Here is a 15,149-nt window from a genome sequence, read left to right as displayed (position 1 = left end):
AAATAGGCTCTGCACCGTCTGTCCAGACAAGAGCCGGCTCTGCAGCACTTTCGGCAGCTTTACTCTCGAATGGCAACCCGCGAAAGCAACCAAGATGTTCTGTGCTCAGCGAACGGATACATAAACCGTGGCCCACCCAGAAGACTGAGCGCCGGAAACAAATGAGCGACGGAGCCACGAAGAGACGCAGAGGAAACCCAAGTGCACACGTCTAAGGGCAGGAAGCCAGTATGAAACGGCTGTCAGCGGTTTGAGTCCAACCACAGAGCAAAGGGTAAAACCATAGGGATGGCGGACATGTCAGCGGTCGCCAGTGACTGCGGGGGAGGAGCGATAAACAGGTGCCAGACCCTGAAAATACACACGTGAGGCCCCTGCATTACAGGGCTGCCCAACCCAGAGCGCGGCCACCACCACGGGTGAGCCCCACAGGGCCGCGTGGGTGCAGGCTCCTCAGCGGAGGCAAAAAGTACTGCACGGTGAGGGATGCTGATGACGGGCAGCCTGCCTTCCTGAGAAATCACGGTGCCTTCCTGCCCGTGTTTCTGTGACTTTAAACTTATCTGAGGGGCTAGTGCCCCGGCGCAGTAGGTTAAGCCTCTGCCTGTGGTACCAACATCCCATATGGGCACTGGATCGAGTCCTGGCTGCTCCACTTCCAATCCAGCTCCCCGCTAATGCGCCTGGGAAAGCAGCAGAGGATGGCCCAAGCGCTCAGGACCCTGCACCTGTGTGGGAGATCCAGAATCAGCTCCGGGCTGCTGGCTTCCGCCTGGCCCAGCCCTGGCTATGGTGGCCGTCTTGGGGGGCTGAACCTGTGGATGGAATATCTCTCTCCTCCTCTCACTGTGACTCTGCTCTCAAATAAATAAAAAATAAATATTTTTTTAAAAAGAAGCTGCGGGAGACACCCACATGCGTATCAGAGCGCCTGGGTTTCAGTTCACGGTCCCCTTCTGACTCCAACTTCCTGTTCATCCACACACGCAGGAGAATCAGACTGAGCTCCCCGGGTTCCTGACTGCGGCGTGGCCCATCCCCAGCTGTTGCCGGCACTTGGGTGGAAGATTCTCTCTCTTACTCTCTCTCTCTCTCTTACTCTCTCTCTCTCTCTCTCTCCCTCTCTCTCTTTCAAATAAATATTTTTTTTAAATAATAGGTTGAAGTGGCACGTGAGTTTGAATCCCAGATGTGTGCTTTGGGCAAGTAATTTTGTCTCCTTAAGCCTCAGTTTCTTCACCTGGAAAATGGACTTGAAAAGTGCCAGCTCCAAGGGGCTATCGTAAGGGTTTGGTGAGATCCTGGGCCTGGTTCCACACAGGGCTGGCCGAGAGCCTTCCCAGCACGTGGTAAGGGGCAGTCCTGAATGGGAGGGGCCGAGGAGGGGTCACCAGGGCTGGGTCTCCATCTCTTGGGGGTGGAGGAGCCCCCACACATGGCAGAGCACACAGCAGGTGCCCACAAACACTCCAGCCTCCCTGGAGACTCGCCCCAGTGTCTTAGCTCAGAGACATAACCCCTGTCGCCAGCCAAAGGCCCAGAGGCTTCAGACACTGCCTGGGAACCCGGCCTACGAAATTTCTCTAGATTTTTGTTTCCTTAATGCTCACACTCCCCTTACAAAAATGCAGCCTTGTGACGTCTCCCAGGAAGACCTAATCAGAATAAAATATTTACATCTTCTAAGTAAGGATTTCAAGCAGAGGGGCCGGCATTGTGGTGCAGTGGGTTAAGCCACCACCTGCAATGCTGGCATCCCATATGGCTGCTGGTTCAAGTCCCGGCTGCTCCACTTGAGATCCAGCTCCCAGCTAATGTGCCTTGGAAAGCAGCAGAGGACGGCACAAGTGCTCGGGCCCCTGCACCCACGTGGGAGATCCAGGGGAGACCTGATGAAGCTCCAGGCTCCTGGCTTCAACGTGGCCCAGCCCTGACTGGGGAGTGAACCACAGGATGGAAGATCTCTGTCTCTGTCTCTCCCTCTCTCCGTAACTCTACCTTTCAAACAGATAAATCTTAAACTTTTTTTTGAGATAATAGACAACTTGTATTTTAATGATAATTCTTTAGGAAAAAGTAGCAGATTGCCAGACCCCCTCCCGTTCAGTTTTCGGAGCCAGCAGTGGGGACTAGCCTTTGCTAGTTCCTTGCAGATCCGTCAGATCATCCACCAGGCCCTTGCTTGTAACTATGGCCATTTCAAGAGGTACCAGATTCGCCTCTCAGCTACTACCAGGTGCCTTCCATGATTTTTTCCCTCATAAAAAAAATGATTAAAATGCAAATTAGCATCCTAGGGGTTAGGACACCTGCACATCAGGGTGTCTGGGATCCGTTCCAGCCTCTGGCACCGGACTCCAAGTTCCCGCCAGTGCAGACCCGGGAAGCGGTGCTCACGGCTCAAGCAGCTGGGCCATTGCCGCTCACAAGGAGACAGGGCTAAGCTCCCACCTCCCAGCCTCTGCTCCAGCTCAGCCCACTGTTGTGGGTGCTGGAGAATGAGCCAGCAGACAGGAACTCCCTCCCTCTCTCTCTCTCTCTCTCTCTACCCCGACTCCTCTCTGCCTCTTAAACAAATAATAAGCATATTTAAACATGCAAATTAACTGAGAGTCTCCCCTGGTCCAGGGGTGAGAAGAAGGGGGCTGGCAGGGGACCTGCCGGCGGCTCAGCCACTGTGAGACCCGCACGGGACATTCTCCCGGGAACACAGGCCCGGCGTCACCGGGGCGCTCCAGGCGAGACTGTGCCCCTCACCCAGAGCTGTGCATTGAGGACAGAAGTGGTGGATTCCCAGCCCTCAAGCACAGGAATCTTCCACTTCCCATCCAGCTCTCTGCTATGGCCTGGGAAAGCAGTAGAAGATGGCCCAAGGGCCGGCGCTGTGGCTCATTAGGCTAATCCTCCGCCTTGCGGCGCCGGCACACCGGTTCTAGTCCTGGTCGGGGCGCCAGATTCTGTCCCAGTTGCCCCTCTTCCAGGCCAGCTCTCTGCTGTGGCCACGGAGCGCAGTGGAGGATGGCCCAAGTGCTTGGGTCCTGCACCCCATGGGAGACCAGGATAAGTACCTGGCTCCTGCCATCGGATCAGCGTAGTGCGCCGGCCGCAGAGCGCAGGACGCGGAGGCCATTGGAGGGTGAACCAACGGCAAAAGGAAGATCTTTCTCTCTGTCTCTCTCTCTCACTGTCCACTCTGCCTGTCAAAAAAAAAAAAAAAGAGAGAAGATGGCCCAAGTGCCTGGGCCCCTGCACCCACGTGGGAGACCCAGAGGAAAATGGTCCCACAGCAGCCATTCCACAGGGCACAGCCTGTAAGGAGATGGCCCCCTTCCTCAGTAGTCACTGGATCCTCTCCCAGCCGCAGTGCACGGGGCTTGGCCAAGATCTACAGACACCTGTTTGCCCTAGAGAAAGCCACTGGCAGCCCCAGGATGAATCCAGCCGGCACCCCTGTTCTGTTTGGCCCATGTGGTCCTGGTCTCCAAAGACGGCCCTGTCCAGTCCTCCCTCCCCTCCAGACACCCGTGCCCCCAGCTCCCCCATCGACAGCTGCAGTCCGAGTCCCCTCCCCCTAACCTGGGCTGCCCTTAGGCCAAGAGAACACTGGGGGACGCCCAGGGCTCCCAGGCTGGGTCCTAGGAAGCCTGTATCTTTGTGACTTGTAGTTGCTGGGACGGTCGCTGTCGGGGAAGCCGGTGCTGTGCAAGGAACAGAGACCCTGAGACCTCTGAGCTGGGAGGAAGCCCACGCCACTGGAAGAAACTGCTTCAAGATGGCAGCCGGGGGCCGAGTGGCCTGGGGGCACCAGACACGCGCCCAGAAGCTGTGTTCTGCACGTCTGGGCGCCAGCGTCTCCAGCTGACCCTGCTGGTGCCACCGCTGCAGAATCAAACCGTTGAGCCGAGTCCTTCCCGGATTCTGGCCCCATAGAACCGTGAGCGGAATCTCGATGGCCGTAAGCCACTAAGTAACAGAAGCGACAAGCAGCGAGGAACTCAACGCGAGGGACTCACTGTGGTCGGAGCTCTGTTCTAATTAGCTTTGGCCAGCGCTGCAAAACCCAGGCTGCACGTGAACACAGGGGTTCAGGTTTCTTTAAAAGCCAGAGGCACCTGCAGCCCCGGGCCTGTGTGTGTGTGCACGGGCAAGGGGCTGGAGCTCGGGGACAGCTCCCAGTGCCCCCTCCAACCAGGCCCCGCATTCCAGGCCAACACAGCCTCCGCCCTACTCTACTCCATTCCACGGGGTCTCTGCCCACCCCACCCCAGCCCAGCTCCCTGGCCTTGTCTCCTCCTCCCTCGTCACCTGCCCCCTCTGCTCCAACCACACAGCACTTGCACCTCCCACCTCCCACAGCTCCTGCAAGCTCCGTGCCTCCACTTTGCCTGGAATGCCCTCACTCCTACATCTGCATAACAGCAATGCAGCCTTCAAATTCAGCTCGAGCCCCACCTCCAGAAGCCTTCTCCGACCTCCTGAGCGGGGTCAGTGGCTCTCCTGGGCCCCCAGAGCACCTGTGTTTACCTTCCTCCTGTCACGTGTCACAGCACAGCGCCTCTGTCCCACCTCGTCACCCAGCATTTCATGTAGGAAGGGCCTGACACACAGGAAGCACTTGCTGAATGACTAAATGAACAGTTCCCTAAGGAAGGCAGTCTTGTGCCCATTTCACAGATGGTGAAACTAAGATCAAGAGAAGTGGACTGTTCACTGCCTATGAACAATGGTCACTAATCCGACAGCCAAGATCTTTATCTTCTATGAGTCATCAGACCCCCAAATGGGTAGAGTCGTGTCCCTTTCCAAAGATATGTTGAATTCTAACCCCCGTCCCTTTGCATGTGACCTTATTTGGAAACAGAATCTCTGCAGTTGCCACCAAGATGTAGCATGAGGGTGGGTCCTGGGCCACTGTGACTGGTGTCCTTATAAGAAGAGGAGTTGCAGGGCCGGTGCTGTGGCGTAGTGGGTACAGCTGCCACCTGCAGTGCTGGCATCCCATATGGACGCCGGTTCAAGTCCTGGCTGCTCCACTTCTGATCCAGCTCTCTGCTATGGCCTGGGGAAGCAGTGCAAGATGGTCCTAGAGCTTGGGCCCCTGCACCCCCGTGGGAGACCTGGAGGAAGCTCCCGGCTCCTGGCTTCGGATTGACGCAGCTCCAGCCATTGTGGCCATCTGGGGAGCGAACCAGCGGATGGAAGACCTCTCTCTCCCTCTCTCTCTCTCTCTCTCTCTCTCTCTCTCTCTCTGCCTCTTTGTAATTCCACCTTTCAAATAAATAAAATATTCAAAAAAAATTGGAGCCACCGCACAGGCAGAATGCCACGTGACGACAGAAGCAGAGGCTGAGTGTGGCGTCCACAGGCCCAGGAGCTCCATCCAGGACTGCAGGCAACACCAGGACCTCAGAGAGACAGGCCTGGGAGGATCGTCTCCCAGTGCCTTCAGAGAGGCCTGAGGGTGGGCTCCTGGCCTCCAGGACTTGGGAAGAACGCATCTCTGTTGTTTTAAGGGGTCATTTGTCACCCAAAGGAATGAATGGGAACCTCTTTAAGATTTTGTTTCAGAATGCACATGAGCACAATATTCTGCAAAATCGGTGGATGGATGAGCTTCAGCCGGCCTGCAGAGGGCCTCTGGTGCCCAGGTTCCTGGACTGCCCTCGCAGTCGAGCATGGACCACGGAAGGAGGCGTGTGCCCGTCCGCTCCATCCTGGTCCTGGCTGGCAGCTGAGCCTCCCTGGCTCCTCACTTCTCCCCTGACTCCGATGGGGACGGTAAAGGCACACCTGCCCAGTACAGGTTCCCACCTGCAGCAGGTGTGTTTGCTTATTTATTTATTTATTTGGCAGGCAAAAAGACAGAGTGGGAGATAGATACAAAGACAGAGTGCTCCCACCTGCTGGCTCACTCCCCAAACGCCTGCAATGGCTCCCGTTGGGAGGCTGAAGCTGGGAGCCAGCAACACAATCCAGGTCTCCCCGGTGGGTGGCAGGCACCCAATTACTTGAGCTGTCACCTCTGCCTTGCAGGATCTGCACTGACAGGAAGCTGGAGTCAGCCGCAGAGCCGAAGATGAATGCCCAACCTGCGAGGGCACTGCATATCTCACACTGTCTTCCCTTTACTGTCTGTTTAAAGTGATTATTATTATTAGCATCCACCTGGCCTTGATCCCACCCATTCTTCTAAGAAATGCTTTTCTGAAGACCTACTACGTGCCAGGCCCCCAGCTTGGCCCCACATCTGGCCCATTCCCTGCTGCGCCTTGGCCGGACCCAGCACTTCTCCGGCACTCTGGAATCACCCAGAGAGGAGAGCCACGCCCCCTCACCTCGGTCTCCCGGATCCCCTTCCCGGTGCCTGCTGCAGGGCAGGCCATCAGCGTTTGCTGGACACGTGGATGGACTGCACTAACCTTCTCTGCAAGCTGCCCTTTGCGCAGAGAAGGAGTGCCTGCAGGGACAGCACCAGACACCACGCCCGGGGCTCTGGCCACACACTGCCCCCACCTGAGGGTAGACGGGACAGACCAACGCCGGAGAGCGACCCACAGGGGTACGCCCACTAGGAGCTTCAGAGACCACTTTCCACGTGGCGGGGAAAGAGCTGTGTCACCCTGGAATCTGCCCAGCCCCTTCCTGTTCTGTGTCTTTCTCGGGGTGACACAGTGAGGTGGAGACCCCAGTGGCTCGGCTCTGAAGTCCAGCTGTCCTCCTTACTAATGGCACGCTGAGGCAAATCCTCTCATCTGGCTGATGTGAAGTGGGGGCGACAGGCTCTGGGTCAGAGACTTGTAAAGAGTTACTGGAATAAAGGGTGCTGAGTGCCTGGCACCGGGCACACAGTAGGCGCTCACCAAACCTTAATGTCTCCTGCATCTGTGTGCACTTCATGCTTCTGTTTCTTGCACCAGCAGAATACCAAGCGTTTAACAGGCGCTAAGCATCTGCCAGCAGCAATAAACTGACCGAGTGACATTTGAATTGTAAACAAACGAGAACAGAAAGAAGCCGGTCTCTGTGCTGGTTCCGCCTGCAGGTGTTGAGCAAAGCCTCGTGTTACCATAGCAACCGAGATGCTCTAGCCAGCCCAGGGATAGCAATGATCAATTTATTTTGTAACCATGGAAATGGCAGCAGTTCCCTGGGTTCCAGAGCCAGCGCAGAGACTTCCTGTGCACATACAGTGTGGATTCTGCTGCTCTTTTTTTTTTTTTTTGGTTATTTTAAAGTGACACATGAAAACTGTATATATTTATGGAGCAGTGTGCGATGTTTCCATCCGGGTATCCATTGTGTGATATCCAAATCGGGTAAACACATGTATCTCCTCCAACATTTACCATTTCTTTCTGATAGTGGGTGCTAAGCCATAGTTAGAGGGGAGAGAAGTTCAAGGGTGCTGTAGCGTAGTAGGGTGTCCGTGGGTGATGACAAAGTATTACACAAAGCTTGTTAGAAACCTAGAAGAAAGGACTCTGCGCATTTTCACCATAAAGAAATGATAAATGCACTTAGAGGCTTCCACTGCAGGTGACGCCTGGGGACCAAGAGAGTGTCCCCTGGACTTCATTCTCTGCAGCAGGTGGGGTCCCTGCTCCTGCCCAGGGCACACGAGGGAGCCTGGGCCTTCCCTGGCCCTCTCTGGCCCTCTGCTCCCAGCACAGCCAGCCCACAGGCCCCCAGAACCCAAAGTCTGATCGGGTGGACCAAGGCTTCGTCCCCCAGACCCCATGTGGCTCCTTCTGGAGCCAGACGCAGCAGTCAGCCCCTGGCGTTCCCAGGGGCCACGTTGGGCTGGAGAAAGGCGGTGTTTCCCTTTGTTCCGGCTCAGGAGAGTTAAGGCTCAGAGACACAGGGATCCCCGAACTCAGAACTCGAGGGGAGCACAATCAGGTGGCGAGAGGTCTCTTGGGAGCCTGCTTTGTGCGGTGGGTGGGGAAGAAGGCACTCATGGCTACACGGACTCAGCACAAAGCAAACACGGAGGAGGCCAGCATGGCCGGGCACAAAGGGTCGGTCTCCGCTGCGAGGCGGTGAGGAGCGAGGCTCGCGAAAACAAGGAGTGGGAGAAGCGAGTCCGTCCACACCCAGGTTCGCGTAGGGGGCAGCCGGTGGGGGATGGGTAGGGAATGCTGCCATGCTGCCCGGGGTCCTCGCAGCCTCCCCCTAGCCAGCAGGGCCTGGGTGGAGCAGCTCGGTATGTGGACTAGCAGGGCGCCTCGCCCGCCCCAGCCCGGGCCGCGCACCAGGTCGGGGTGCCTGGCTCGGGACAAAGCGGATCCCGGCGAGGCGCCGCGGCCCCAGCCCCAGCCCCTCCCGCCGCGCCCCGCCGAGGCTCGCGGTGGGGGGGAAAGGCGCCCGTTACCTGCGCGGCCATAAAGGACAGGTCCATGGTGTCGCTGCCGCCGCGGTTCCTCGCTGCTGTTGCTCCTGCTGCTGCTGGGGGAGCGGGCGGAGCCGCGAGCAGGCGCCCCCGGACCCCGCGGCGGCGGCGCACACCTCGCAGCCCCAGTGTGGCTTCGCGTCCCGAGCCTGCACCGCGCTCCGCGCTCCGCGCTCCAGACAGCGAGTGCGCTGGGACCCCGAGGGCGGGGCGGGGCTCGAGGGACCCGCGCCCCTGCACGTGACCAGCCCCAGCCCCACCCCGGGGTGGGGCCCGCAGAACCCTCGCGCGCTGCCCGGGTGGGCCGCGTGGGGAAACTGAGGCTTGGCGTCGCGCAGCTCGTTGGCGCAAACACGGGCCTGGAACTCGAGTCCAGAGCTCTGGGAGCCCAGCCCGGGGCCCCGGGGCCTAGGCTGGGGGCGGTGCTGCCTTGCAGCTGGCGGGCGTCGACCGGACACCTAGCATCTGGCAGGCACGGGGCCCCTGGCTTTCCCGCCGTGCTGCTGGCCCCAGCACTGGACAGAGCAAGGTGTGACTGCACTGAGCCTCCGTGTCCTCATCTGTAAAGGAGGTGACAGCGATGCCCTAGGTCAGCGAGAGCGCCAGCTGTGGATGGTGCAGCTGGCACGATGCTGCGACGTTAACCACCCGGTCACCCCCGGTGAGCGTTCAGGCCACCCCGCTGCGGGAAGTGGTAGAACCGCTCAGCCGCTGGGTGTGTCCCGGATGGGAAGTTGTGTCCAGGAGCCTCACTGCGGAGACCCACCCGTGCTCCCAGGGGCCAGGGTGACATTCCCACAGGGATCAACATTTGTCCCCCAGCACAGCCCTTCGGAAGTTCTTCCGGGTCGTTGGGCTCATGTACGAGTTTTTGCGTGAACCAGTCTTCATTTCTCTGTGAGCAGTGGCCAGAACTCCGGCTGCCTGAGCATACGGTGGCTGCAGTTTTTGCCTTTAAAGAAACCGTTTTGCACCGGCTCGCATCCCACCAGCAGTGAGTAAGAGACGCCTACCCAGCCTCCTCAGCACTTGCAGCGTGATGGTTAATTTTGGGGTCAACTTGGCTGCCCGTGGGTGATGGGGGTAAACATTACTTCCAGGCCCAGCCACGAACGTGTTTCTGGATGGAGTCGGCAGTGGACACAGTAGTGAGCTGCTCCCCGTGGGCAGGCATCTTCTAATCCAGGCCCAGGGCAGGAGGAAGAAGGAACTCACCTTTCAGCCTGCCTGGCTGCTTGGACTGGGACATCTCATCTCACCTCTTCATCTTCTGCTCCCGGACTAGGAGCCTCACCCTGGGCTCCCTGGTGCTCAGTCTGTGGTGGGTGACATCACTAAGCCCCTGGCATGCAGACGGCAGACAGTGGAATGTCGCAGTCCCCACAAACGACCAGAGCCAGTTCTCTCCAGCAAACCTCCTCTCCGGAGTGGGCAGCTGGCCTAGCAGTTTCGTTTTGTTTTGCTTTTGATTTATTTATTTGACAGGTGGAGTTATAGACAGTGAGAGAGAGAGACAGAGAGAAAGATCTTCCTTCCATTGGTTCACTCCCCAAATGGCCACCATGGCCGGCGCCACGCCGATCTGAAGCCAGGAGCCAGGAGCTTCTTCCTGGTCTCCCATGCAGGTGCAGGGGCCCAAGGACTTGGGCCATCCTCCACTGCCTTCCCAGGCCACAGCAGAGAGCTGGACTGGAAGAAGAGCAACCAGGACTAGAACCCGGCGCCCATAGGGGATGCCGGCGCCACAGACGGAGGATTAACCAAGTGAGCCACGGTGCCGGCCCCCCTAGAAGTTCAAACAACACTTGGACTCCCACACCTCAGAGCCCCTGGGTTTGCATCTCAGCTCCACTTCCCATTCCAGCTTCCTTATACTGTGCATCCTGGGAGGCAGCAGATAACGGCTCAAGTGTTTGGGTTCCCGCACCCATGTGAGGGGCACGGGTGTGGGTCCCAGGCCTGCTGTCAGGGGCATTTACAGAGTGAACCAGTAGAGGGAAGATCTCTGTCCAACTGTCTCCCTGCTTTTCTCTCTTCCTCTCAATAAATAAAATCCTAACAGTGAAATCTGCTCTTATATATCTGTGTATTTCCTGCTGCTTCTGTTTCCCTGGAGAGCCCTGGCTGACACAGGCCGGGTGGGTGATGATGTGGTGATGTAGCCACTTGGAGAGCCGTGTAGGAATGGCTCACTGTGGGTTTACTTGGCTTTTTCCTAATGGCTAATGATGGCAGGCAGCTCTCCAAGTGCCCGTTTGCCATCTGTGCATCCTTTTTAGTAAAATATGGAGTCAAGTTTTTCACACTTTTCTAATTAGATTATTTGTTTGTACCCTTGAGTTTTCAGAGTTCTTTTTATAGATTAGAAACAATTCCTCCAACACAGAGTGGTGGGCAAATGTTTTCTCGCAGTCCATGGCTTGTCTTTCCAACCCTTCAGAGGATCATGTACAAAGCCATCCCTCTACGTCTTCGTGAGTCCAGTCTATCCATTTGATTCCTAGGGACTGTATTTTGTGCTGTCAAGTGTCAGAACTCTTAGCCTAGCTTGAGATCCTGAAGATTTTCTCCTTTATACTTCTAAAAGATTTATGGCTTTATGTTCTGCATTTCGAGTTAAGTTTTACATAAGATGTAAGATTCAGCAGAGGTTCCAATTTTGCCTGAGATTACCCACCTGCTGTGGCACCAGTTCTTGGAAAGTCTTGTATCTTTCCTGCGCTGAGTTGCTTTTACATCTATGTCAAAAATCAATTAGGGGGCCGGCTCTGGGCCGTAATAGGTTCAGCCTGCAGTGTTGGCATCCCATGTGGACGCCAGTTCGGGTCCCGGGGCCTCCACTTCTTTTTTTTTTTTTAATCTTTTTTTTTTTTTGAAAGGCAGAGTGGACAGTGAGAGAGAGAGACAGAGAGAAAGGTCTTCCTTTTGCCGTTGGTTCACCCTCCAATGGCCGCCGCGGCCCGTGCGCTGCGGCCAGTGCACCGCGCTGATCCGATGGCAGGAGCCAGGTACTTCTCCTGGTCTCCCATGGGGTGCAGGGCCCAAGCACTTGGGCCATCCTCCACTGCACTCCCTGGCCACAGCAGAGAGCTGGCCTGGAAGAGGGGCAACCGGGACAGAATCCGGTGCCCCGAGCGGGACTAGAACCCGGTGTGCCGGCGCCTCAAGGCAGAGGATTAGCCTAGTGAGCCACGGCGCCGGCCGGGGCCTCCACTTCTTATCCAGCTCTCTGCTAATGGCCTGGGAAAGCAGTGGAAGATGGTCTAAGTCCTTGGACCCCTGCACCCACATGGGAGACCTCGAAGAAGCTCCTGGCTCCTGGCTGCTGGCTCCTGGCTGCTGGCTTTGGATTGGCTGAGCTCTGGCCATTGCAGCCATTTGGGGAGTGAACCAGCACATGGAAGATACCTCTCTCTCTGTCTCTCCCTCTGTCTGTCTGTAACTCTGCCTCTCAAATAAATAAATAAATAAATCTTTAACAAATCAGTTAGGCGTTTGCGCTGGTCTCTTTCTGGCTCTTTGCTCTGCTCCCTTGATCTGCGTGTGTGTCCTTCGGCTGACCCTGCGTCTTCGCAGTCTTGACTGTTGTAGCCACGCAGTAAGTCTTGAAGCGGGGCAGGCAGATTCTCCCCTCTCCATTCTTCTGTTTCAAAAATTTTAGCTATTCTGGTTGTTTTGACTTTCATGGGCGAGTAAGAATATTGTCTATATCTACAAAAACCCCTGCTGGGGTGGAACTATGTTAAATTTATGTGTCAGATTGGAGAGAAATTGCATCTTAACTGTGTCGAGTCTTCTAATACGTGAACACAGTATGTGTCTCCATTTATTTAGAATTTCTTGCTTTTTCTTTTTATCAATGTTGTGCTTTCAACATGTAGGATCTAGACACGTTTTGTTAAATTTATACCCAAGTACTTCTACTTATTTAGCGATTATTTAAGCTACATACACACCTATATATTATGTATAGTCACATACATAACAATATATTATACTAACATTATGTATTAATATATTATATATATTTATACCCAAGTACATCTATTTAGCAATTATTTAAGTTACATATATACCTACATATTAGATATAGTTACATGCATAACTATACATTACATATAATATATAATATATTTATATAATGATGTGGAATGGAAGGGCGAGAGAGTGAAACCTTTTATAAGGACATTAATCCCTTGAATGACCTAATCACCTTCCAAAGGCTCCACTTCTTTTTTTTTTTTTTAATGAGTTATTTTATTTATTTGAAAGACAGAGTTACAGAGAGAGGTAGAGACAGAGAGAGAGGTCTTCCATCCGCTGGTTCACTCCCCAGGTGGCCGCAATGGCCAGAGCTGCACCGATCTGAAGCCAAAAGCCAGGAGCTTCTTTGGGGTCTTCCACATGGGTGCAGGGACCCAAGGACTTGGGCCATCTTGCACCTCTTTCCCAGGCAATAGCAGAGAGCTGGATTGAAAGTGGAGCAACCAGGACTCGAACCGGCGCCCATATGGGATGTCGGCACTGTAGGCCAGGGCTTTAACCCACTGCACCACAGTGCTGGCCCCAAAGGCCCCACCTCCTACAGCCATGACCATGGTATTTAAGTTCCAACATAGGCGTTAGGAGCAACCCAAACCAGCCCAAACCAGAGCAAACTTGTACTTCTGACTGGCGTTCCCATGCTCGTTGCTAGTGCATGGCGACCTTGTCGGTTCTGTATGTTTATCTCGCATCCTGTGACCCAGCACTAAGTCTTCCTGGAATCTCTGTAGATCCCTTGGGACTTTCTACACAGACAGTCAGGGTCACCGGCACATGGGGACCCTTTCATTTCTTCCTCCCTCGTTCTGTTGTTCTTAACGTCCTCACCTGGTACAGCACTGACTAGAAGCTCTGCACTAGAAGTGACGAAGGCAGGTCTCTGGGTTTCCCTGTGCTCTGTGGGGACCGCAGGGGCGGGGCGGGGGCTGAAGCTGGGAGAACTGCAAGCAGCGGGGGCTCTCGGCCCCTCACTGATTCCCGATGACCGCCCTGCTGGGCAGGCGTCTGACCTGAATGTGCCCTGTCATTCAGTCACCCCTGCACGGTCACCTGGACCTTGCCCAGGACTCAGCTTGAAGAAAAAGAGCGTGGGAAGGAGGCAAGTAGTTGGCTTGCTTTGCTCTTACTGCTTAAACCCAGACTTCCCTAAGTAATACCCTGTGTCCCGCGTCAAGATGTGTGTCCCCTTGGTCAAGCCATCCCCTTTCTTTCTTGCTTTTTAAAGATTTATTTGTTTGAAAGGCAGAGTTACAGACAGAGAGAGAGGTCTTCCATCTGCTGGTTCACTCCCCAAATAGGCACAATGGCTGGAACTGTGTGGGTCCGAAGCCGGGAGCCAGGAGCTTCTTCCAGGCCTCTGACATGGGTGCAGGGGCCCAAGTACTTGGGCCACCTTCCACTGCTTTCCCAAGTGCATTAGCAGGGAGCTGGATTAGAAGTGGAGCAGCCAGGACTTGAACACTTGAAGTGGCACCCATACAGGATGCAGGCACTGCAGGTGGCCACTTAGCTTGCTATGCCACAACACCAGTCTCCAGAAAATTGGTAATACTTTAGTTATTTCTTTAACAACTCTGGCTTTTTTACTTAAGCTGCTCAACACGATGCTTTGATGCATTTGTCTTGCTTTACATACAGCACAGTGAAATGATTGCCAGAGTCGACAACATTAGCACACCCATCATCCCCTAGTTTCCTTTCTTGCCTCTGTTTTATTGATTTTCTCTCGGTGGTGAGAATACCTAAAATCTCTCCTCTCGGCAGGTTCCCAGCAGGCGACGCCATCTTCCCAGCCTCGGTCCTGGGGCTCCTCCCTGGCTCTTGAAACTCCCTAGCCCTCCGGAACCGCAGCATTGCGCCCTGGGACCCACGTCTTCCCCGGTCCCGCTCCTCCTGGTGCCCCTGCTCTGCTCGCCGCCTCCGTCTCCTCGTCTTCTTTTCCATCATCTTTCTGGACTTGACAGTGAGATCAGCCTGTGTTTTTCTTCTCGTCTCTGGCTTACTCCACTTGCCCTGATCCCCGAATCTCCCGCTCATTGTCACAGCTGATTGCTTCGAGACAATCGCCGTCACAGCCACCTGGCGATTGCTTGTGCCTCATCCGTGGGCTGTTCACCCCCTCTCCTCCGTGGGCTGTTCGCCCCCTCTCGTCCGTGGACTGTTCACCCCTCTCATCCGTGGGCTGATCGCCCCCTCTCCTCTGTGGGCTGATTGCCCCCTCTCCTCCGTGGACTGTTAACTCCCTCTCATCCGTGGGCTGTTCGCCCCCTCTCCTCCATGGACTGTTCACCCCTCTCCTCCATGACTTTTCGCCCCCTCTTGTCCGTGGGCTGATCGCCTGCCTCTCGTCCGTGGGCTGATCGCCTGCCTTCGTCCGTGGACTATTCGCTCCTCTCCTCCGTGGATTGTTCGCCCTCCGTGGCTGCTATAAAGGATGCGGCCAGCACAGCGGCTCTCCCCGAGGTCCCGAGCTCAGCCCTCTCCAGAGAGAACCAGAAGAGCAACGGCTGGGTTCTGAGGCCGTTGGCGTCTTAATTTCTCCGTTTCCATAACCAACCCACGTTTCTACCCCTCCTCCCTCTCCTGTGTGTCCTCGCCAACACCTGTCTCCTCCGGTCTGGGACCTTTTTTTGTTTTCTGAATGACGTTTTCCAACAAGCTCTCAGCCACCATCAAATCCGGCTGGTGCGTTTTGTCCTTTCCCGGTTCCGATTCT

At 55.5% G+C, this 15,149-nt stretch overlaps 1 protein-coding gene across 1 annotated transcript in view; it reads right to left on the bottom strand.

Moving 5' to 3' along the window:
- C20H14orf132 (chromosome 20 C14orf132 homolog) overlaps window positions 1-8,644 on the bottom strand; it is a 33,498-nt gene extending 24,854 nt beyond the window's left edge. The window contains exon 1 of the mRNA XM_008249376.4: window positions 8,372-8,644. Within this exon, the coding sequence (XP_008247598.1) occupies window positions 8,372-8,398 (27 nt within the window). The 5' untranslated portion in view covers window positions 8,399-8,644. The remainder of the gene's footprint in view (window positions 1-8,371) is intronic.
- Window positions 8,645-15,149: the final 6,505 nt, after the last annotated feature.

The sequence above is a fragment of the Oryctolagus cuniculus genome, chromosome 20 (assembly GCF_964237555.1).
Source record: "Oryctolagus cuniculus chromosome 20, mOryCun1.1, whole genome shotgun sequence".
In the NCBI taxonomy this organism is placed as follows: Eukaryota; Metazoa; Chordata; class Mammalia; order Lagomorpha; family Leporidae; genus Oryctolagus; species Oryctolagus cuniculus.
Note: the sequence above shows the minus strand (reverse complement) of the source record. Positions and strands in the feature narration are given on the sequence as shown.